The following is a 26,154-nucleotide window of genomic DNA, read 5'->3' as shown; positions in this document are numbered from 1 at the left end:
GGTTGGGACGTGATGGGTATGGAGACAACCTCATGAATCCATGGACCCTGAATATCAGCAGGGGACTGTTCAAGCTGGTGGAGGCTCTGTTATGGTGTGTGGAGTGAGCAGTTTGAGTGATATGGGACCTCTGATACGTCTAGGTAAGACTCTAACAGGTGACACGTATGTAAACATCCCATCAGGTCACCTGCATCCATTCATATCCATTGTTCATTCCAACGGACTCGAACAAATCCAGCAGGACAGTGCGACACCTTTCACGTCTAGAATTGCTTCAGAGTGTCTCCAGAAACACTCTTCTCAGTTTAAACAGTTCCATTGGTCACCAAACTCGCTAGACGCGAACATTATTGAGCATATATGGGATCCCTTGCAACGTGCGGTTCAGAAGAGATCACCCCTCGTACTCTTACGGATATATGTACAGCCCTGGAGGATTCATGTTGTCAATTCCCTCCAGCACAACGTCAGACATTAGTCGAGTCCATGCAACGTCATGTTTTTGCGATATTTCTGCGTACTCTCTGGGGCCCTAGACGAAAAGGCAGCAGTTTCTTTGCCTTTTCACTGTATAAATGAATAGATAACCCTCTGGACAACGGTATGGGTAAGAGAGGCATAGGTATGAATGGGTTACGACGAGGTTGATGGTGATCTTCCAGTCGGTTGTTCAGGTGTGGTCTACAGGATTTTCGATGATCAGTATGTTCCCATGCAACTAAACATTGGGCCGCTGTAATATATGAATGCCGCAAAATGTGATTATTGCACAGTTCGACCAACCAGCGAAATGGATACCCAGAATGAGGTCACTTACAAATCGATAGCTGCTTATAACGCTTTTGCATGCGTACAAAGCATCTCTGCAGCCTTAAAACTGATCACTGAACATCTGAGTCTGCTCACGGCCCTTATACAGTCTACGAGGGCTGCTAACAATGCTCAACACGATCAACACTAATGGGCTTTTGTATCCGCTCTCCCAGTCACAGAGAATCAGTTGTGCTCGAATGAGGTGTACCTTAACAGAGCTACAACGAAATCTGGCGGTGTCATCTGCGTGTAAGAGAATGTTCGAAATTCTGACTTGTAAGAACAAACTGGCTGTTGCAGTCGATTTCTACATCTTTCTTTGGCTCCATAGGAAATTTAATATCACATCTTTCATTCCCCATTTATATCTCTCTATTCACGATGCATGTGCAAACTGTGCTTACCCATTTGAAAAATCAGTAATTGTCTTCTATTATTACCACATTTCCTTTATTTTATAGAACAATTAAAATGTTGCAATTTGAAGAGATCATATGTATTCGCTGTCTGCCCACCTCATCGTGTAATGGAAAACTTCTTACTGCAGACAGTTGTTACTGGACAGTGCCCAAAAGGCACTTGGTCGAAAACTCATGGAACTGTAACGCTTCGATACAGCTGTAAGCTCATAAAATTTAATTGCTAGGTTTTGTACATCTATTTGTAGTATACAATGATCAATTTTTGCACTGTAGCAGATGTAAATTACGACTTAGACAAGTAGCAGCGATTGGTAAAACGGAAACGTTGTGTTAGCTAGCTCTAGTCTGACTTCGTACTGGAGTGATGTGTAGCCTTCAGGTGGCCCCCACTGTGGACGGACACAGAGGTCGCTTCCTTTTGTGGTGCGGCATCCGCATGGCCCAGTGGTGACTCCCACACAGCAACTGTGCTGTTTGTCGTGTATCCACTGGCCGACGTGACACACACAGGAGTGTGGAAACTGACGCTGTCGCCATTATGGTCCCAGGGCAGAACCAGTTCCATCCCCTGTGTGCTCTCATGGCACGGTAGCGTTGCTGGCATTGGGCAAGCAGAAGTTTCAGGAAGAGACATTGCAAACGCTAACAGCTTCGCACAACTTAGTATCACTGGTGTAATGCAACCTTTCCTATATTTATTTCCAGTTTTTCGTATTTTGAGTTGATTTAGATGTTATTCTTCGAGACAAAAGGCACGAAATAACACAAAGAAACTTTTTTAGCACTCATGTTTACCTTTTTGCTTCCTAAAGTCTGGTCCCTGATCCCTAACATACACGCTACAAAATCTGATGATCACTGAACCACGTTAAGTCCACTAAATGGTTTTTTCCATTCCAATTTCTGTGCGATTTACCTTCTTATACAGGGTGTCACCTAACGTTACCGCTGGATATATTTCGTAAAACACATCAAATACTGACGAATCGATTCCACAGACCGAACGTGAGGGGAGGGGCTAGTGTAATTGGTTAATACAAACCATAAAAAAATGCACGGAAGTATGTTTTTTAACACAAACCTACGTTTTCTTAAATGGAACCACGTTAATTTTGTTAGCACATCTGAACATATAGACAAGTACGTAATCAGAGCCGTTTGTTGCATTGTAAAATGTTAATTACATCCGGAGATATTGTAACCTAAAGTTGACGCTTTAGTACCACTCCTCCGCTGTTCGATCGTGTGTATCGGGGAGCACCGAATTACGTAGGGATCCAAAGGGAACGGTGATGGACCTTAGCTACAGAAGAGACTGGAACAGCACATTACGTCCACATGCCAACACCTTTCTATTGGTCTTTTTCACTGACGCACACGTACATTACCATGAGGAGTGAGGTACACGTACACACGTGGTTTCCGTTTACAATTACGGCGTGGAATAGAGTGTGTCCCGACATGTCAGGCCAATAGATGTTCAATGTGGTGGCCATCATTTGCTGCACACAATTGCAATCTCTGGCATAATGAATGTCGTATACGCCGCAGTACATCCGGTGTAATGTCGCCGCAGTCTGCCACAATACGTTGTTTCATATCCTCTGGGGTTGTAGGCACATCACGGTACACATTCTCCTTTAACGTACCGCACAGAAAGAAGTCCAGAGGTGTAAGATAAGGAGAACGGGCTGGCAAATTTATGCTTCCTCCACGTCACGCCCGTCGAAAGTGTACCTCACCCCTCATGGTAATGCACATGTGCGCCAGTGAAAAAGACCAATAAAAAGGTGTTAGCATGTGGACGTAATGTGCTGTTCCAGTCTCTTCTGTACCTAAGGTCAATCACCGTTCCCTTTGGATCCCTACGTAATTCGGTGCTCTACGATACACATGATCGAACAGCGGAGGAGTGGTACTCAAGCGTCAACTTTAGGTTACAATATCTCCGGATGTAATTAACATTTTACAATGCAACAAACGGCACTGATTACGTATTTGTCTATATGTTCAGATGTGCTAACAAAACTAACGGGGTTCCATTTAAAAAAACGTAGGTTTGTGTTAAAAAACATACTTCCGTGCATTTTTTTATAGTTTGTATTAACCAATTTCACTAGCCCCTCCCCTCACGTTCGGTCTGTGGAATCGATTCGTCAGTATTTGATGTGGTTTACGAAATATATCCAGCGGTAATGTTAGGTGACTCACCCTGTACATTGAAAACATGTGGTCCAATAGTTTTGGTGTCACTCCAGCCCCTTGCATGCACCTTTCACATGTGATTTATTTTGTACAGACTATTGTTTCCTGTGCTGAGCTGCTGGTAAGAGGAAGTCATGAAACTGTGTAAACTGATTAGCTCAATGGTAAGTCATTCATCTTACTGAACCCCCTACTATCGTTGTCAGTGTGTTCTACTATTCGTATGTGGAGGACCCGTCTCCAGTAAGCTGCCCTCTATTCTCCATGTGATACACATTCCCAGGCAGGGACTCTCTGCAACTCCCAGTCACTGGAGACGGCAGCACTACCCCCACCTCTCAGCCCCACAGCGACCATGGCGGCTTCCTGTCACAGGTGGTCTCCCCACGATCCTCCCCCCCCCCCCCCCGACGAGTCCCCAATCTTATTGCGCCGCCGTCTCTCCAATGTAGTGACAACATCACGTCACGTGCGCATTGTCAGCATTCACAGTGAACCTGTGCGGCATTAACCAAGTGTTATTCAAGTCGAATGCTACTTTGTTGTGTTTTTGATAAAGCTGGAGTTATGGTTCTCATCGTTCGAGTAGGCAAGGAGCAAAGTGATTACGCACATCCTTCAATGCTTTTGGTGTGTCTTACATTCACTTCAGAACACAAGTGAGTCAATCAGTGCAGTTACACAGGAAAGCTGCTGTAAAACTAAATTTGCTCTCCAATGATAGTGAAGGTACTTGTGTGTTGGAGGGCATTTTTGTTTTCAATTATAGTTTTCTATCTTCCAAATTAATCTACAGGGAATAGATTTGGAACACGGTTTTTATGCATTGCATCCCCACGAAACCTTGACATTATGGGAACAAATATATGTTAAAATAAGTCCATGGCTATTCACGAAAGGAAATGTTGAAGGAATAATGAGAGTGGAAATACAAAGAAAGCAACATACCACAGTGTAATTAAGATATGCGATATTGTGCTGCGTATATCTTTAACTGCATGTATTTCGCATACTTTCCTTTAAATCACGCTTTCAGACACTTCCATGTTGTCCCGTACATGTATGTATATTTCTTGCTTATAACAAGTAGTTGCCCCACAGGGAGTGAGATAATGGCACCAATGGGAGGGCAGAGTCAGTGGAGAGCGCTGGGCTACCCTTCTACAGGAGATGTATATATGTATATGAGATCCTCTGTTGGTAGTGTTCGGAAATCTTTCATTGAAAGATCAGACTCAATGGACATTGGAGTCTGGCTAGTCATGCTCAGAATGCCTGACAGTTAAGGCAGCTGCTCGTCATAATGAGGAAGTCAAGGCAGTGCTACTGTGGTTGTAGGTGAATGGAGACGTTTGCGTCAATATGCACCTGACCAGTTGTAAACACCCCCTACAGCTGAGGGGCTTTCACAGATGTCCTGACTACAGTTCCTTTATTCATTGCACAGCAGTTTCTACGTAAATACATCCTAATGATGACTTACCTTTTTTTTTTTAAATCAATGCGGTGGACACCAATATTTGGCTTTATGAATAATACCTCAATCTTACAGTGAATATCGTATCCCAACATCACGTCATCGCCAATGCTGTTCATCTCAATATTACAGAAAATGCATTGGGTACCAGGCCCAGAACTGACAACACTGATGGTAATCAACATGCCTAGTGAATTGAACAATTAAGTACCGCATAATACTGTAGTCTCTGATACTACTTTGGTCAGGGGGTAATATGGGATCTAAATAAATGTTTTTACTTTAATAAGTGCGTAGTAAGATATGTTTGACTGGATTAAAAAAAACAACAAAAAAACGTAGTCTCTCCTATGCAGTGATTCAAGGAATTCCAGTGTTGATTACATATTACCATCAACCATGTGTGGCTAGCCGATCTCATGTACTTGTACATTTAAAAGCCTCATGAGGATAGACAGGCACACATCACACCAGACAGACATGGAAGAGACAGAACAGAACAGGACGGTGCCAGGTATTCGTTAAAGTGGGCACATGGAGACAGTGTGAGTTATTTGCCACAAGAGAAGTTGCATGATACAACAAAGAAGAAGGAAATATAATGGAAGAGATTAAAGAGATGCAACATCGCGAGGAATACTTCACAAAAAGTCGTGAAAGCGGTCAATGAAAGAAAACAAAGAGTTATAGTTACCAGAAACACAATAATCAATGTTAAACTCGACTTCAGTCAGAAATTAGACATGACAACGGAAGCACTTTACACCACAAGAACACCATACAAAAAATAAAGAAAACTTCCAGGAAGCAACCACAACAGGTCACCAAAAAGCGAAAAAACCATTAACGAATTAACCTGAGGAGGAAATATGAGTTACAACAGAAAATAAAACTAACTGGCACAGTAGTTTACAAAAGGAGCGAAAAATTCGTTGGCTATAAGGCTAAGAAAATCATTTTGGAAAACATAGCACAAGTAGTTTGAAAATGGAATGAAAAATTGGTTGCCAGTGAGTCCTGGAATATCAGTTTGCATAGTAGGAGATATGTTGAGGAAGAGTATGTAGGAATGATGCCTTGAAGAATAACTCTGTACAGCAAAAAAAGTCAAGATTTTCCTTCCTGGCGGGCGGTAGAGTGTCGTGTGGACCATTAGAACATCTCACAGGCGTTGGAAGACTAAAACAAAGTGTTTTAAAAATAAAGCTTATCCAATCGTAAGTAAAAATACAAACACTGGAAAAGAATGTTTGCACAAGAAAGCGAAGCTCCGTGTTCTGACCTTGATGGACAAATCGGAGGAGTGTGGTCTCAGCACAAGGGTGTTGCCAATTCCCCAGACGTCAGAGCCGGTATGTCTCAGTCAGTTGCCTCGTGGCGTGGCCGCGCTGTTTGAGGCGCCATGCACAGATAATGCGGCCCCTAACTCCAGAGGTTCGAGTCCACTCTAGGGCATGGGTGTGTGTGTTGCTCTTAGTGTAAGTTTAAGGAGAGTGTACGTCTAGGGACCGATGAACTCAACAGTTTGATCACTTAGGGATTCACACACACACACACACACACACACACACACACACACACAGTCAGTTGGCATCATGAGGCTGACTGCATTTCATCCCAGGGCTCTCAGCAAGGGAATATCCTGGGCAGTACCAGAAATCACCCCCGTGTCTTCTACATACCTCCAGATATAGTGACCACTCAGCTATGTAGGCAGACATGTTTACACATAAACATTATATACAATTTCCTTACAAGAAGAAGAAGCCAATAAGAACCAAATACTTGGTCATTGCACAGTAAGTAACGTAGCTGACGTGGGTGAGAAGGAAATTTCATTTAGAGATGGAATAAACTGTAATAGATCAACAGTTTTGAAAGATGGAACAGGCTTAGTGGCATGGCTGCAGAATCTTTTATTAGTTAAAAAATTTCACACTCGTCTATAGAAAATAGAATAAGTGGGAATACACAGCTAATATCTTTGACCCAGCTCTGTCATTAGGGCAACATTTAAATGGCGTGATACTCAAAGAGATACAGATGCCAAACCTTAATGTTAATGAGATAAAATCTTCGGATATACTCAATGTTTGAATTTCATTGTACTTACACAACAGCCCACAGCAGGAGTATATGGAAAAAAATGGAAATGAGCGTCTAGCATTGTTGGCCGGGAGGCCTCATCCAGGGAAGACCAGCCTTCAATGCAAGTCTTAATTCAGTCGACGCCATATTGGGCGACACGCGCAACGGTGATGAGGATGAAATGATGATGAGGACAACACAACACCTAGTCCATGAGGGAAGAAAATCTCCAACCCAGCCGGGAATCGAAGCCCAGCCTGCTGCATCGAAGGGAAGCACGTTACCATCCAGCTAAGCAGGCGGGCTTATAGAGAATACATACAATTACTGATGAGACCGCGATGTTGAATGCTTTCTGTTCGCGTTGCAGGAAGTCACATGGCAAAGAGACGAATGGGGAAGAATTTAGTGACATTGCAGGCGCAAGTTGGTAATGCGATCTACACTCCTGGAAATGGAAAAAAGAACACATTGACACCGGTGTGTCAGACCCACCATACTTGCTCCGGACACTGCGAGAGGGCTGTACAAGCAATGGTCACACGCACGGCACAGCGGACACACCAGGAACCGCGGTGTTGGCCGTCGAATGGCGCTAGCTGCGCAGCATTTGTGCACCGCCGCCGTCAGTGTCAGCCAGTTTGCCGTGGCATACGGAGCTCCATCGCAGTCTTTAACACTGGTAGCATGCCGCGACAGCGTGGACGTGAACCGTATGTGCAGTTGACGGACTTTGAGCGAGGGCGTATAGTGGGCATGCGGGAGGCCGGGTGGACGTACCGCCGAATTGCTCAACACGTGGGGCGTGAGGTCTCCACAGTACATCGATGTTGTCGCCAGTGGTCGGCGGAAGGTGCACGTGCCCGTCGACCTGGGACTGGACCGCAGCGACGCACGGATGCACGCCAAGACCGTAGGATCCTACGCAGTGCCGTAGGGGACCGCACCGCCACTTCCCAGTAAATTAGGGACACTGTTGCTCCTGGGGTATCGGCGAGGACTATTCGCAACCGTCTCCATGAAGCTGGGCTACGGTCCCGCACACCGTTAGGCCGTCTTCCGCTCACGCCCCAACATCGTGCAGCCCGCCTCCAGTGGTGTCGCGACAGGCGTGAATGGAGGGACGAATGGAGACGTGTCGTCTTCAGCGATGAGAGTCGCTTCTGCCTTGGTGCCAATGATGGTCGTATGCGTGTTTGGCGCCGTGCAGGTGAGCGCCACAATCAGGACTGCATACGACCGAGGCACACAGGGCCAACACCCGGCATCATGGTGTGGGGAGCGATCTCCTACACTGGCCGTACACCACTGGTGATCGTCGAGGGGACACTGAATAGTGCACGGTACATCCAAACCGTCATCGAACCCATCGTTCTACCATTCCTAGACCGGCAAGGGAACTTGCTGTTCCAACAGGACAATGCACGTCCGCATGTATCCCGTGCCACCCAACGTGCTCTAGAAGGTGTAAGTCAACTACCCTGGCCAGCAAGATCTCCGGATCTGTCTCCCATTGAGCATGTTTGGGACTGGATGAAGCATCGTCTCACGCGGTCTGCACGTCCAGCACGAACGCTGGTCCAACTGAGGCGCCAGGTGGAAATGGCATGGCAAGCCGTTCCACAGGACTACATCCAGCATCTCTACGATCGTCTCCATGGGAGAATAGCAGCCTGCATTGCTGCGAAAGGTGGATATACACTGTACTAGTGCCGACATTGTGCATGCTCTGTTGCCTGTGTCTATGTGCCTGTGGTTCTGTCAGTGTGATCATGTGATGTATCTGACCCCAGGAATGTGTCAATAAAGTTTCCCCTTCCTGGGACAATGAATTCACGGTGTTCTTATTTCAATTTCCAGGAGTGTATATAAGTGACTTTGACAAAGGGCAGTTTGTGATGGCCCTACGTCTGGTAACGAGCGTCTCGGAAATGGCGAAGCTTGTTACTCACTACTTCTATCGATAGTACTTATAGAGATTGGTTGAAGTATTGTAGAGTAAACGACAAGGTGTTGGGCATCGATGATTCATCTTAGAAAGTGGAGGTACCTGGCTTGCCCTCTCCGTAAAGCTGGATAGGTATCGACCTGTGGCAGATCTGTCAAAAGAGATCAATGCTGCTGTGGGGACAAGTGGTTTCGAGCTCACCTTTCTGCACACTGCGTTGAACTTGCGGCTCCATAGCAGACGAATCCTGGATATTCCCACGTTCACACAGTGGCGTCGTCAGTTGCTGTTGCAGTGCACACAGGGTCACTAAGATGGGACCACAGATGAATGGACACGTGCCGTCTGCCGTCTGGTCGGTGAATCACGTTTCATGTTACACTAGGTCGATAGTCGTATCCACATGCGCTGTCATCCAGGTGAACAGTTACATGAGACAACACCGCACCGTGAATTCGGGTTGGTGGGGGCAGCATTAAGCTCTGGTGGACATTCACTTAGGCTTTTGTGGCACCAGAGGTAGTAATCAAAGGATGCGTAGCAGCTGCAGACTACATGAACATTGTGACACGTTAACTTTTCACGGCGAATTGAATGTTCAAGTAACTTACGGGTTTGCTTCCAGGTGACATCGTCGAACACCGCCGATATTTCGACAGGAGCACACCCTGCCATTTTCAAGGCTGGGCAGGATATGCATTCTATGATGCTTCGTGTTTTTCGCAATGGCGATTGAATCTCGCAGTAGAGCAACAGCCCATATCATAACTGTGGTGCAGTAATTTGAGGAGCATGATAGTGGACTGACACATATGTACTGACCGCGAAATTAATCAATCTGAACCTTGTGGAACACATCTGGGATATTACTGGACGCCAGCTCCACATTCACAAACTGCTGGCCCACAGATGAAGCGAATTCTGTAATCTGCACATAGACATGGCTGCTCTCATCATGTATTGATCGACCTCCAACTACGGAAAAGATACCATGGCACAAGGATGTACTGAATGAAAACATCTCTGCTTCACGAGATCGTTTTAACGTAGCATTGTGCAAATGATGACAAACTGTTAACACAGGAACCGCATTGTCACGAAATGATGACAGAAAAACACGAATGAATGTTATTCTATGTGCCTCCATGAGATGTACAAACAATGAAATAACAAACAAATTATTTTTGAAGACTAAGCGGACAATGCCTATTACCAATATATCACCATTAATATTAGAAACGAGGCAAGCAGCTGTGAGAAAGAATGACAGTGAAGACCAAACATCAGCATTACAGATTAGATTGGAGACTAAAATGGCAGTGCAGGCACCAACAGAACTGTTAACGGGTGAGGACAGAACGCAACGTCAGATCTTGGGAGAAATTATGTACAAGATTCTTTAGGCATCGCACCATCCCAGATGTGAATCCAGAGACAACTTGTGTGCTGGCGTTAGCTGGTGCCAGCGCTCCACGTATCTATAATAGACACTGCAGAAACTGTGCCTATCAGGAGAGAGGCCAAAGACAAACGCGCTAGAAACGCGCCGCCAACGCCGTCTAGACCATCAGTATTTAGATCGCCGCCAGGGACCGAAGGGCCAGTCAGTCAGTTGTCCAATGAGTCAACGAATGGACCCTTCAGTCACAGCAAAGTACCACAGTATTGTACGTAATGGACTGGTACTTCAACATGAGTGTGGCCAATGTGAACTGTTACAGAAGAGCTTATACCACAACACCTGGACTATCTGAAGTTAAGTAACTTCTTGTTCCTGTGAATATAGAACCGCGTTAATACATGTATGCAGTTTGTGAGGATACTGGCCAGCAAACAAGGTCCTCTGCTTGCTTCCCATGGTACAAGCCTACAGAGAAAACGAGGCGACACAAAAAGTAGAGCATCTGGAGGATATCGTTGCAGATGAAATTACTGTGGAGGATAACGAGAGTGGACTACTCGATTTTGCCAAATATCATCAACGATAAACAAGAGAACATTCATAGAATACTTTTGGAGTTTTTTGAGCAGTTATCCGCGAAAATTGGCACATAGTTTTTTCACATGCACGAGCTTTTAATCAAACCAGTCATTCTTACGATTTTATTGACAGGCTGATGGTGCTCTCCCAAAAGAAGTAAAATGGATCATCACCTAAATATTCTATATTGATACTATTACTCAATTCTGACTACAAAATCGACATTCTTACAAAACAGTGCACTAAAATTGCTTCTGAAAGGGAATCTAACCCCATAGAAACACTGTGCTACAGCAGTTAAAAGCAGGTCATATCCATTGCGGAATGTACAAATACATTCTGAATCTCGCCTCAATCTACAAATCACAAGTAGGATATTTTGCTTGGATTTTGACAACTTGAATGATTTATTTAATGTTTTAGTTACTATGGCTATGAGAAAAATGAGATTTAGTGAACAGGTGACAAACATGATGTAGGTTGCTGTAATACTATAAAGTAAAAGCCTGATTCGTCAAGTACGGCTGCTGTCAGCAACATCACACGCAAATGATGTGGAAACACTTCTCTAAACACCTAAAACACTTGACATATCCAGCATGAGGACGATATCTCAGGAATGAAATCAGTTTGCTGACCTACAAGTAGGAAGATCTGTGTGAAATGAAATAAGTTTTAAGTAGATACGTCTAAGTGACAGGAGGGGGGGAGTAATTGTATAAAAAATGTCAGGTCATCAGCTCATGAAACTAACATAAACATGAAGTTGAATAAATTGAGGAGAACATCCTATTGGGACGTCCATACGTTCCCAAGCTGAGAAACATGGTCTCAGTTAATTGGGAGCAAAAACATAAGGTATTGCTTGGAACGATGCAGGACTACGACACGATAATTTCGGACAATGCAAATCAGTAACCTTTATAAATCCATACATCATGCATAAAATAAATTATTTAGCAGCACTCCCTCCACTGTCCACAGCATTTGCTAACAGAAGAAAGGCTGTGGTGTTTCAGTTCCTATGACATGGCCACATCTCGAAGGCTGCATTTAGTACTACATCGATACTGAGCACACAAATGCTGGTGGCAGTCACAAACGCTGGAATCAGTGGTGCTGAATAGCACTGAGGTGAAGAAAACACAGCAAAACAACCACAGTGCTATACAGAAATATCTTTGTCCACCCAGAACATCTGTTGGAGTATGGGGATCTCGTGATTGTGAGGCAGCCAACTCATCAGGTTCCAGTAACTGCAGAGTAATAATGGGAGCACATTGTAGACTAAATCTGATGATAATCAGTTTGCATCTGGTTACCATTCCAACAGCAGGAGTCATAGATAAAACGGCTGCACGTGAGCCATACTAGTTGCTCCTTATTACAATGCCCGATTGGACAGCTTGGGGTCTGCATCATATTTGTAGGGTATTTTTGAATTTGTGGATATGACTTTTACCTCTATCAGTGGTATTTCAGAAGAAATTAAATCGAGAATAGGACAGGCCAGAAGTATCTTTAATAAGATGAAAAATGCATTCTGTTCGAGAGACATTTGTTTAAACACAAAAATGAGGTTGCTAAGATGCTATGTATTCTCAAAATTACTATACAGAATGGAAGCGTGGACATTGAAGAAGAAGGACATGAACAGTTTAGAAGCTTTTGAAATGTGGGCATATAGAAGAATACTTAGAATTAGTTGGGTGTCGAGGATTACTAATCAAGATGTCCTAAGAAGAATGGGAAAGGAAAAAGAATTAATTAAAATTATTAAAGTACGGAAGCTACAATATTTAGGCCATGTTATTAGGGGAGTAAATTACAAAATATTGCAAATAATACTAGAAGGGAAAATTTGTGGGAAGAGAACGAGGGGTAGAAGACGGACATCCTGGATTGACAATTTAAAAAATTGGTACAACTGCTCAACGTCAGAACTCCTTAGATCAGCCAAATCAAGATCAGAAATTGCCATGATGACAGCCAACCTTCTTAGAGGAGACGGCACATGAAGAAGAAGTGGTATTTCAAAAAAAAGGAGTACCATTTGCTGGTATTCCATCATATACCGTTAGTCCCTGTGAACCGCTGCACACACCATAGTCAGGCAAAAGCACACAGCCTCCACTGGGGGCACACCTAGTAAAGGACTGTGGAGATCAAAACCACTTCCAGGCTGTTGGCCACTGTAGTCGTTCACAAATAACTTTCCCTGTATCGTCATTCGACAGGAAAGAGTCAAGAAGCGTTACACAGATTCGTCACAATATTAACAGCCATTCCAAGTATAAGAACTGAATGATTTTCTGTCGAAACAACTACATCAGGAACATCACATAAATGTAGTATTCATAGAACAAGAAAGTGGGGGGGACTGATTGATGGATACTGGATTTCTCAGCTGTAATATGTCATGTGGTAGGATAATAACATGAATTTGTTCTTTATCACCTTTAGATTGAAAACAAATTGCTACGTCTTATTCAGAAGGAGATGAAACACAAAGTTTGTAGTATCAGATTGTGGTTATTATCTGTTAGGCTCATTATGGTAAATCCGATATGCGCAAATGACATGGTGCATTTCTGAGGACATAGATCAATGGTAAGAAGTCTACAGTGTGTTCAGGAGGCCAAGATTTCCTTGGAGCAAAGCTTCGAATCGTGATCTGGCAAGTGCTACAAACATAAATTTGCTATTATAACCTGCAGATTTTGTTGTTGCCTACAGACAGATAGCACTGCAAGAATTTATATTCAAATTGTGTGTGTGTGTGTTTGTATGTGTGTGTGTGCGTGTGCATGTGTGTGTGTGTGTGTGTGTGTATGTGTGTATGTGTGTAATAGATAGTATCTGTGAGTGCTCTTATTTTGCAAGCACTTTGTTTGTTAAGTGACCAGTTGTGCATACCTATGTGCCAACAAAGTCTTTCTTTATAGGGGCAGAGCAGAAGAGTTACTTTCACTGCTGTATCTGAAATATTTCGACCAAACAGTTTTCTCATAAAAAGTAGCTTTCTCTGTTTGATTAAGCTGTTTCAGGATATTTGGGAATAACTCTGCTGATTTTTTCTCCACAACAGGAAATATTCCTTAAATATCAAGGGATGTGATTAGCTTTCTGTGCTGCGTTTCCTTATGGCAGAAGGTATTAGTGCACACAGAACACTACTAGTGGCAGCATGACGTAGCTCTTTCAGTCAAGGGCCGTGACTGCTTAACACTAGCATCTGGTTTTGAAGTAAGTTAGTGTAGGGAATGAATGTGAGAAAATGTAGCGACTGAACTTCTTGAGAGATGCGGTGTGAGAAATATAATTAGGAGCGAATGAAGGATTTGAGAAGACGATACTGCTGTGTTTATGTATCTTAAACTACCAAGACTTTAGGCTACTCTGGGCTGTAGAAGGGAGAGAATTGTAGATTCATTGGTTGTCACTGCATGGATGTGTTTTCAGAGGTCACAGTCCTGCTCCTGCGATTGTTTTCTTCATGATGTCTTCGTGTTTCTAGTAATGTATGAGAATATCTCTGTATTTTGCAGGAGCCTTCGTGGAGAGGAGAAGGATCAGAGACTGATCCAGGCAGCTAAGGAGGGGGCAGTGGAGGAGCTACTGATGCTGCTCAGGGCTAAAGCAGATCTGGGGGCGACGGACGAGAACAACAAGACAGCGCTCCACTGGGCGGCCGCTGGGGGCCACACAGTGGCAGTGAGGTGTCTGCTAATGGCAGGTGCTGACGTGGGTGCGAGGGACAACTCGCTGCAGACTCCCCTGCATGGGGCTGCACTGAACGGCCACGCGGCTCTTGTGCAGCTGCTGGTGGCGTCCTCTGCCGATCCCAACGCCAGGGATGAGGATGGGTGGACGCCGCTGCACTCTGCGGCATTCACAGGACAGGCAGAGGCGGTGACAGCACTGCTTGAGGCAGGGGCCAACAAGAGGGCCGTGGATAACATCGGCAAAACCCCGCAGGACATTGCCAGACAGTACAACCACCAGCAGCTGATAGACGTGCTATCATAAAGCTAGCAGCCTCACAAATGTCTGTGAAATAAAATAAATGAAGATTTTTGACAATACCCTTCATTTGTCTTAGAATAATGCAAACAAAGAAACTGCAGTCGTCCTCTGTATCCATATTTATGCAGCATTTGTAACTACTGTAGGAACATCAAAAGAATAATGATAGAGGGAGACATACACTGGTCAACCAGAACACTCTGACCACCAACCTACAACCAATATAAACACAACAAAGCGGCAGGAGCGCCACATGGCGACGTATGGCTGCCAGTCATACACTTGCACAGTGCTCCTGGTATCAGTGTGCACGCTTTCTGCGTGTTGAATCTGTCTAAGTTTGATCGAGGGTAGTTTGTGATTGCCCAGAGGTTCAGCTCGAGCATTTCGGAAACTGCACAACTTGTCCGAGGAGTGCTGTTGCGAGTGTCTTCATCATGTGATGAAACGAATGTGAAGCTACATCCAGGCATCCTGCAGTTGGGCAGCCACCCCTCATCACAGGTGAATGTCGTAGGCTGGGTAGACTCGTAAACCAGGACAAGCGGCGATCTGTGGGCAGAGTACAAGTAGGTCAGAACACACAGTGCACCAAACACTGCTAACAATGAGCCTCCGTATCCTACAACCCATTCATGTGCCAATGTTAACACCACAAAATCGGCAACTGTGACTGAAATGAGCATGTGACCACTGGCAGTGGAAGTTGTTGCAACGCTCTGCGTGTTGCATGGTCTGATGAATCCCAATACCTTCTTCGCCATGCACACGGGAGGTCGTGAATCCTTTTTCTTCCAGGGAAGGGAGACGTACTGCAGGAGGGAGACATGCTGGCAGTAGCTCCATTATGCTCTGAGGAACATTCACATGGGTGTCCATGGTCTAGTGGTACCATGACGATCAAGGAGTATCGTACGCTCGTGGCAGACCACGTATACCCGTTCAGTGGCGATTTCCAGCTGGTGTGCTGGCTTCCCAAGTCACCAGATCTTAACCAGATCGAACAAATCTGTGATGTTATTTTATGGGGCATTACAGCTCATCGCACCCACCATCGCCCCCACCACGGAATTTATGGGAAGGTGAACTGTATGTGGAGATTTAGTGCCAGCTCCCTCCTGTGACCTACAAACGCCGCATTGCTTCCATGCCAGACGAGTCTCCCTGTTATACGTGTCGAAGGTCGACATACTGGCTATTAGGTAGGTGGTCACATTGTTCTGGCTGATCAGTGTGTAATGGAAAGATAAAATAAGAGGGCTTCCTTTTGTCAAAAATTAATCAAATATCGAAAAATACACTACTAATTATCTAAAATATTTAATGACTGAAAATTGCTTGGCAGGAACATGTTTCGTGCCAAAAATTATCATAATTTTCTCCATAACAAAGCATCGACATAAAAGTTCTGTAGTTGGAATGCATCTTTAGTTCGGACCTACGAAGAATTTACCTCTATCTGTCACGCAGATTGTCCAGAAACTTGCATCTGTAGTTAAGATGTGATATTATGAGGAATATTCACACCACTTTCACTCTGATTCTAGACTGAATTTACACATTTCAATAACTACTTTGTTCAATTACATTCAGACGTTGGTACTAATATTCGCACATTATTACCTGCTTATCACCTGAAATTGCATTATCAGTGTATTCTCAATTAAAAATAATGGTACAACAACCTCCAGTGCTGCAGTAAGCAGACTTATTACGACGCATAATCTAACGCAGATCACCACTCTCACATAATGGGGAGCTACAGCAAAATCTCCGACTGGCCACATTTCCCTCCTATATTGATACTATTACTCAATTCTGACTACAAAATCGACATTCTTACAAAACAGTGCACAGACTGGCGTCATGTCGGCAGAGGGCCAGGAGCTACCACTACGCAACATCCTGTGTCGCAGCTGGCAGTTTGACCAACTACGGCTCGTAGGAACTGGAAAACTGAATCAGAAATTTGTGTAGCCAGTCCAGTCAGAAAACCAAATGTGATACACGATACATGAATACTACTCCACTCCCAACAAGTAAAAGCCAATAGTGCTTGCAATATTCAAAAAAATAGCTACACAGATGGAAATAACTTTGCAATTTGTCAAAAATAATTTCAAAAATTGTGGTGATCAATCTCAGTTATCAAACAATATGTTACCACTGACTACCAAGTAATAGCCACAGCATATCTTAGCGGGTATAATTTAATGACAATGTAATGTAATATAACCCTGTTTGAGACGGAGTTTCAAGAGCAAAGTGATCTTCCATGAAACATGTAACTCTACTCCTTACAGTAAAGAAGGCTGAAACCACTGCAAGGTGCAGTGAGTCTGTGATTTACTTCGAAACAGTATTTGAACATTGCAGGCAGATACAGATCGCTTAAGCCAGGCACTCGTCCATCCAGCCCGCAAATGCCGAGAGAGACTGAAAACAGGCGCCTCCCTGGCACTGAGCTCAATCCCTGAGCTTGCTGTGGGCATCAGCAGCCAGCTGTTGGACAATGGAGCCAGCCGCCATCAGCACGCGTTCGGCCAAGCTCTTGTCTCTTTCTCCTTGTGTGAGGTACGCACTGAGTGAAAGAGCCACGCAGCCCTCATATTCTGTGTGGTCCACCCCTCCTTCTGCGAATACTTTGGTAATTGCCGTCCAGGAACATCTCACATTAACATAAGATGCACATATAACCCACTGATAAACCAGAGCAACTAGATGCTGATTCTCCATGTCGAAATCACTGTTAGGTTTAACAGACCTCGACACAGTACTGGTTAGCAACCCTGATGATTATAATTAGGAATGGGCAGTAGTCCAAGTTGAACTGTCATTTATCATTTCCTCCTGCTCACAGTAAATTTTTGCATAGGGAATGCATCACTTAAATGCAACTAATGTGGCATGAGTAAACTACTTTTCTTTCAGAAGGAGCAATAAACCTGTTGTATCAGTATTAAAATCGTGACGAAAGGATTTAACATTGCCAACTTCACACCACCGAACCGACAAACATTCACGAGGGTAGTGACGCAGTTGCTGACACACACTCACGGGATCACCATCCTGGTGGACAGATGGAGTCATGGTATGCTGGATGCTGCAAACATAAACTGAACCACTTGGTCTCTGCAGTCACCGCAGTCGATACTTACAACCAATCTAAATATAAGAAATGTATCCATATCACCCACATTCTGTCCCTACACTTGATGCTAGAGTGAAAAAGTTGTTTGTGTGACGGTTCAAGTGAATTTCTGTACCTCCTCACACATAGCTCTCTGAACAAAGAAATGACTACACATAAGTTCATTTGAGGGAACTTTCTCACATCTGACCTTCACCGTGAAAAATATCAGACATAGCTGTCATTCATACACCAAACACGCACCGTATAACATACGACTGTTAAATACACTATGGTGTGTATGACAACAGTAAATTTAAAGAAGATTGTGATCTATCACTAACAATGCTATAAACTGTACTGAACATACACCTACCAGTCACTGAGATCCTAACAGTTAAGCGCAGTGTTTGTGTTCTTCTCTACTCTTTCAAGAAAATTAATTCTAATAAATTTTATATTACATTGGAGACAGAGTACTTTGCGTGAAACCAAAGTATCCAATCAAAGAGATGTGTATTACACAGAACTATTCTTTATTTCATCGTAGTGATCTGCCGTTCCTGAATTAGGTGAAGAAGATGATGATAAACGGGAAAAACAGTTTACCACAAATACACAAGACGTTTCAGCGTGTCATAGTTCTCTGAATGCGCTATATGAAATAGTACTTTATAGTGAGAGACAATGGTGACATATAGTAACTGTGTAATGGGTTTGCATTCTAGGCTTTGTAAAGGATTATAATGTCACTGAAGCAATCATTATAGGAGTTGTACACAGGAAAGTGTAGTCCAGGCATCAGGGGAGTACAGAATAACTTTGATAGGGTGAATCACTAAACAATAAATACAAAACTACAGAGTAATACAAAACGTAGCACGTCAGTTCAAAATACAAGAACAAAGGAATGCGGTAGTACAAAAATAAATGACATCGACATAGAACTATTAGCCCCTCAACGGACCTGCCATGTTAAAAGAAGATGAGATGTGCTTGACCTAACGTTCATAGTACCAGTAAAGACCACACTGACAAAGAGAGGCCCCCCAGCAATGAGATCGACTTTTTTAAACTGTCTATACAGTGACGTACATTATGATCCCAGGTATCACACAGTGCAGCTATTCGCCCTGGTGGGGACTTGTTTACGAGTAACTGAGAAAAAAATAATTCGGTAATTTTGTGCAACACGCAACAGCACTAAGATATTTCTTTAGTGTAGTCTGGTTACGATTACAGCGCCACATGCAAGAGCTCTTGGGGTCGAACACGTCAGATGCAGTAAGGTTTCTTCTTTATCGAAATGACTCTGATCATTATTTTTATTCAATTAATTGATTTAAATGAAATTTTGTCACATTATTTTGATCACCGTATGAACTTTTTCATTTGTGTCATTTTTTACTTTACATCATTTGGTCTCCGCTTGAAATCTTTGGTCGTGTGTTTTTAACTAACTTTATTTATTAATTTCTATTTAATTTCTCGTTTTGTTGCCCTGTTTTATAGTCCACGTTATTGCATTCATTGCACGTATTCTCATTTTCCTGGAATTTTCATATAAATCCTTCTTTTTTTAAATTTTCGTCTCTGATGTTTTCTCCATAGTTGAATAGGCATTTAGGCTATACTTTAAATGTTTGAATGACGGATACCATGCAAAAAAAAATTGCACAACTGGTAACAAAAATGAATTTTTGACACTATTGCAGAAATATAAATAGATTATTCAATCATCTTTAACTAATAGATTGTTCAAATAATTGTATATTATAACAGATAAATACAATTAAATTCACATTCACAAAAATTCCGATTGGAAAAAGAATAGTGTAAACAAAAACATGAAATGAATGGTAAAATTCATATGGTGATAAAAATAATGTGACAGAGGAATAGTACTGAATATTACATTTAAATCATTTACTTGAATAAAAGTCATTTCGATAACGATTTAAAGGTAAAAGAAATTCACAACACCTGACAACATTTGAACCCCTGACCTCTAGCACGTGGAGCAGTTGTCCCATCCGCTCTACCATGCCACCAGAGTGTGCAATGTAATTTTCTTATCACTATTGAATGACACACAAAATTTTGAATTCTTTTTTTTCGACAATTACTCCAAACGAGGGCCCACCAGGGTCAATGGCTGCAGTATGTGATACCTGGGAAGTTAACCTACATACCTGTATAGGTAGTTTCGAAAAGTAGATAGCACCGCTGGGGACCTCTCCTTGTAAGACAGAACACTGAGAACTTCTCTTTCAGATGTGACTTTCTGATGGAAGAGGGTAGGTGGAGACTGTGGTGACTGTGGAGCTCCTGGGTGGTGGTAGGGACCACCCCACAGACGTACTCCTCGGTACGGAATGGCAGCAGACGGCAGTCTGCAGCAGTGAGCAGCAGAGACAGCAGTGGCAGCACCGGACGTCCTTCCTTCAAGTGGCTGCCCTCATCAGCAGGACTGAGTGGCTGTCGTTGTGGGGATGGCAACGTGCGGTGTGGTGGAGCACAGTTTCCAAGTTCTTGTGGACAACAGGAAAGGCTCCACATAGTCTCTCGAACAGCGACACTTCAACATTGTCGTCCCTGATGTGTACTTCTTCGTCTGTGGCTTAACTGGCGAGAGATGAGAGGTATTCTCACGAAGAGGAAATCATCAGTATCGTCCTAAAAGCGGCTATTCTTTAGCTTAGGACTGTGTGTGGTTAGAGACTGGCTACTTGGGTTGGAACATTAGGACTCGAAACTTGGAAACGCATTACTCTGGATCTGAACATGTCCTATGGATGCCAAGTCACTCCTAATTCCTTGCTGGTTTTACATGCAATCTACATCTACATCTACATGATTACTCTGAAATTCACATTTAAGTGCTTGGCAGAGGGTTCATCGAACCAAAATCATACTACCTCTCTGCCATTCCACTCCCGAACAGTATGCAGGAAAAACGAACACCGAAACCTTTCTGTTCGAGCTCTGATTTCTCTTATTTTATTTTTATGATCATTCCTACCTATATAGGCTGGGCTCAACAAAATATTTTCGCATTCGGAAGAGAAAGTTGGTGACTGAAATTTCGTAAAGAGATCTCGCCACGACGAAAAAGTCTTTGCTTTAATGACTTCCACCACAACTCGCGTATCATATCCGCCACACTCTCTCCCCTATTACGTGATAATACAAAACGAGCTGCCCTTTTTTGCACCCTTTCGATGTCCACCGTCATTCCCACCTGGTAAGAATCCCACACCACACAGCAATATTCTAAAAGAGGACGAACGAGTGTAGTGTAAGCTGTCTCTTTAGTGGACTTGTTGCATCTTCTAAGTGTCCTGCTAATAAAACGCAACCTTTGGCTCGCCTTCCCCACAATATTATCTATATGGTCTTTCCAACTGAAGTTGTTCGTAATTTTAACACCCAGGTACTTAGCTGAATTGACAGCCTTGAGAATTGAACTACACTCCTGGAAATGGAAAAAAGAACACATTGACACCGGTGTGTCAGACCCACCCTACTTGCTCCGGACACTGCGAGAGGGCTGTACAAGCAATGATCACACGCACGGCACAGCGGACACACCAGGAACCGCGGTGTTGGCCGTCGAATGGCGCTAGCTGCGCAGCATTTGTGCACCGCCGCCGTCAGTGTCAGCCAGTTTGCCGTGGCATACGGAGCTCCATCGCAGTCTTTAACACTGGTAGCATGCCGCGACAGCGTGGATGTGAACCGTATGTGCAGTTGACGGACTTTGAGCGAGGGCGTATAGTGGGCATGCGGGAGGCCGGGTGGACGTACCGCCGAATTGCTCAACACGTGGGGCGTGAGGTCTCCACAGTACATCGATGTTGTCGCCAGTGGTCGGCGGAAGGTGCACGTGCCCGTCGACCTGGGACCGGACCGCAGCGACGCACGGATGCACGCCAAGACCGTAGGATCCTACGCAGTGCCGTAGGGGACCGCACCGCCACTTCCCAGCAAATTAGGGACACTGTTGCTCCTGGGGTATCGGCGAGGACCATTCGCAACCGTCTCCATGAAGCTGGGCTACGGTCCCGCACACCGTTAGGCCGTCTTCCGCTCACGCCCCAACATCGTGCAGCCCGCCTCCAGTGGTGTCGCGACAGGCGTGAATGGAGGGACGAATGGAGACGTGTCGTCTTCAGCGATGAGAGTCGCTTCTGCCTTGGTGCCAATGATGGTCGTATGCGTGTTTGGCGCCGTGCAGGTGAGCGCCACAATCAGGACTGCATACGACCGAGGCACACAGGGCCAACACCCGGCATCATGGTGTGGGGAGCGATCTCCTACACTGGCCGTACACCACTGGTGATCGTCGAGGGGACACTGAATAGTGCACGGTACATCCAAACCGTCATCGAACTCATCGTTCTACCATTCCTAGACCGGCAAGGGAACTTGCTGTTCCAACAGGACAATGCACGTCCGCATGTATCCTGTGCCACCCAACGTGCTCTAGAAGGTGTAAGTCAACTACCCTGGCCAGCAAGATCTCCGGATCTGTCCCCCATTGAGCATGTTTGGTACTGGATGAAGCGTCGTCTCACGCGGTCTGCACGTCCAGCTCGAACGCTGGTCCAACTGAGGCGCCAGGTGGAAATGGCATGGCAAGCCGTTCCACAGGACTACATCCAGCATCTCTACGATCGTCTCCATGGGAGAATAGCCGCCTGCATTGCTGCGAAAGGTGGATATACACTGTACTAGTGCCGACATTGTGCATGCTGTGTTGCCTGTGTCTATGTGCCTGTGGTTCTGTCAGTGTGATCATGTGATGTATCTGACCCCAGGAATGTGTCAATAAAGTTTCCCCTTCCTGGGACAATGAATTCACGGTGTTCTTATTTCAATTTCCAGGAGTGTATTTATCGAGTAATCGAATTCCAACGCATTTCTTTTGGAACTCATGTGGATCACCTCACACTTTTCGTTATTTAGCGTCAACTGCCACCTGCCACACCATACAGCAATCTTTTCTAAATCGCTTTACAACTGATACTGGTCTTCGGATGACCTTACTAGACGGTAAATTAAAGCATCATCTGCGAACAACTTAAGAGAACTGCTCAGAGTGTCACCCAGGTCATTTATATAGATCAGGAACAGCAGAGGTCCTAGGACGCTTCCCTGGGGAACACATCACTTCAATTTTACTCGATGATTTGCCATCTATTACTACGAACTGCGACCTTCCTTACATGAAATCACGAATCCAGTCGCACAACTGAGACGATACCCCATAGGCCCACAGCTTGATTAGAAGTCGCTTGTGACGAACGGTGTCGAAAGTTTTCCGGAAATCTAGAAATACAGAATCAACTTGAGATCCCCTGTCGATAGCGGCCATTACTTCGAGCGAATAAAGAGAACGATGTTTTCTGAAACCATGCTGATTACGTAGCAATAGATCGATAGAGGCGATTCACAATGTTTGAATACAATATATGCTCCAAAACCCTACGGGAAACCGACGTCAATGATGTAGGTCTGTAGTTCGATGGATTACTCCTACTACCCTTCTTAAACACTGGTGCGACCTGCGCAATTTTCCAATCTGTAGGTACAGATCTATCGGTGAGCGAGCGGTTGTATATGATTGCTAAATAAAATATCAGCGTAATCTGAAAGGAACCTAATCGGTATACAATCTGGACCTGAAGACTTGCCTGTATCAAGCGATTTGAGTTGCTTCGCAACATAAAGATATTACATCGTATTCGGGAATGTATAGTAACATGACAACCGTAAGGTAGTACATATTCGTACAAGACTCATTCTGCTCTATCGTGCTAACAGTATTCAGAACATGTTATTAATTATGATTTGTAAGAGCCAGACCAATGTGAATCAGAACGTAATTACTAATCATGATTCTTGCGAATGTGTATGTACTTAATTTTGTGTATGCAAATAATCCCAATTGGGCCAACCTATTACTATTGTGTTAATAAAAAAAGACCTTACATCAGTGTTATTTCGCAAGGAATAAATACCATCACTAAACCTATATGAAAATTGATCTACTCCTTATCGCAGTTAAAGTGAGTAAGAAGAACATATTAATTTACAATGCATTTCATCAGAGTTAAATAGATAAACTATGTGTATCTATGCAGATACTTTACTGTACTATACAGACCTAATTAAGAAAACGATGTCTCCTGTTCCGACGTTTTCAGGCACCCCACATTAGCGCTACGCGAGGACAAACTCACATAGAACAACCAAAGATACACTAGTAGAAATGTCTGAAACTGATTAGTGAGTACGTATACAAATAACGTGGGGAATATATCACTAGCCGCTCTTATCGAATACTGCTTATTACGATTAAGGTTGTGTCTTACAGCTTTTACATGTGTACAACCTGTTCCTACCATAGGGCTTGATAATTCTGGCGACGATCGACTCGGCGAGGTCGGTAGATGTCGTCCTCCACTGTTGCTGTTGAAGACCTAAGCTGTCATGTTTACTGTCATTCTCTTTCTTTCTGTAACTCAGGGTTGTATTTTAGTGACGAGGTGCGTTTCCCTTACACAATACTGTAATAAAAATACAGTTCTTCCATCTGTGATGCACTAAAGATGACTTCTGTCGTTGTAGGTGTTGTTAAGGGAGCCTAACTTATGGTATATCCTGTCTTGGTGCTGCCTGACTTATTGCCTCTCACGAAAGAAAATAAATCAACCACCTTTCTCATGCGCAGCGACAAAAGATGTCCTACCGAAACGCTCCACTAAGAAAGGGTCCAACGATCTTAGTGTGATCCACACTCATCGGCCTCTAGCGTAAACATCGACAAACACGCAGCTACGGCGTGGCCACGTATAAGTGCCTCCATCGAAAACTGGTGCTGGTGAACAGGCAACAGTGGCGTGGCCTAGCATAGCATCCTGCAGCGAAAAAACCGATCGAAGACGTCAACACCAGGGTTGTTTCTTACCAAGCTTTGGAATTGTCACAACACAAAAACTCTGAGGCTGGAGTGCAGTAGAAGATTTTCTGACTCACCATGAAAATTGATAGAAGATAGGGGTTCACTATTCTCAAAGTCTTGCACCTGAAGACCATTTGCATATGACGTGCCCAGTATGGAGCTGTACCACGCACTCTCTCACAATGCAGTGAAAACGTGACGAGCAAGTACGAAGACATTCTTGAGACCCCATCTCTCCAACTTGAGCTCCAGCAGACTAAGGGCGCCACAGATAACAAATGAAGAGGTAACCTGATACTAACTCAAAGTCTCACAGTAATTTTGAAACCTACTTTATGTATTTACATTTACTTGTGCGATGGGGTGCAGGTCCACCCAATTGTACTGTTCTTCTGACTGACATCTTCATACTCCAACAAGTTAATTCAGCTCGATCTGATGGCTTCTGCGAGTCTGTGTTTTGCCTACCCCACCCGTTCTGCTAGACAGTTATCTGATGGGTCGTAAGTCGGCATAGGCGCTCTCAATTCGACGATTTCTACTGTTGGTTGCCTTCTATTAGGTTCTCGCACACCTGCACAGTTTGGAAAAAGTGTCAGAATACAGACAACAATCACATAGGTGCTTTATGCCTCCAATTTCCTTCCCTGATGCTGATCTGTGAAAAAGAAAAGTAATTTGTTTTACTTCAAGAAAAATATTTAAAAATGTAGCTCAAGTATCAATGACATCATCATCATCATGCTATCAATTTTTCAGGAAATAGTAGGCAAGGGAGGTAGAGGAGGTCATTCTAAATATCTGTACCAATTTTTGTGACTTTAAATTCAGTCGTTTAGGAGAAAAGTGTACCTGAATTATGAAAATTCAAGGTTTCGGTAAATCGTAAAAGAAGATTTACAGATTTATTGACTTACCACTATGCTCGTTTACAACATTGCAGCTGGATACTCCAGATGTCCTCCTGTTACCTTATCCTCTATACTCTTACTCTTCATTCTTTTCTTTATCCTCGACGCCTTGGTAGCAGCTTCTGCAGCTGTCTCTGCTTCATTTACCCATCGCTTGTCAACAATAGTTAGAGCTGAAGCGAT

At 43.9% G+C, this 26,154-nt stretch overlaps 1 protein-coding gene across 1 annotated transcript in view; it reads left to right on the top strand.

Moving 5' to 3' along the window:
* LOC126108252 (serine/threonine-protein phosphatase 6 regulatory ankyrin repeat subunit C-like) overlaps nucleotides 1–15,172 on the top strand; it is a 34,233-nt gene extending 19,061 nt beyond the window's left edge. The window contains exon 4 of the mRNA XM_049913481.1: nucleotides 14,486–15,172. Coding sequence (XP_049769438.1) covers nucleotides 14,486–14,966 — 481 coding nt within the window. The 3' untranslated portion in view covers nucleotides 14,967–15,172. The remainder of the gene's footprint in view (nucleotides 1–14,485) is intronic.
* Nucleotides 15,173–26,154: the final 10,982 nt, after the last annotated feature.

This window comes from Schistocerca cancellata, chromosome 11, assembly GCF_023864275.1.
Source record: "Schistocerca cancellata isolate TAMUIC-IGC-003103 chromosome 11, iqSchCanc2.1, whole genome shotgun sequence".
Lineage (NCBI taxonomy): Eukaryota > Metazoa > Arthropoda > Insecta > Orthoptera > Acrididae > Schistocerca > Schistocerca cancellata.
This window is presented reverse-complemented; position numbering and strand designations above follow the sequence as displayed.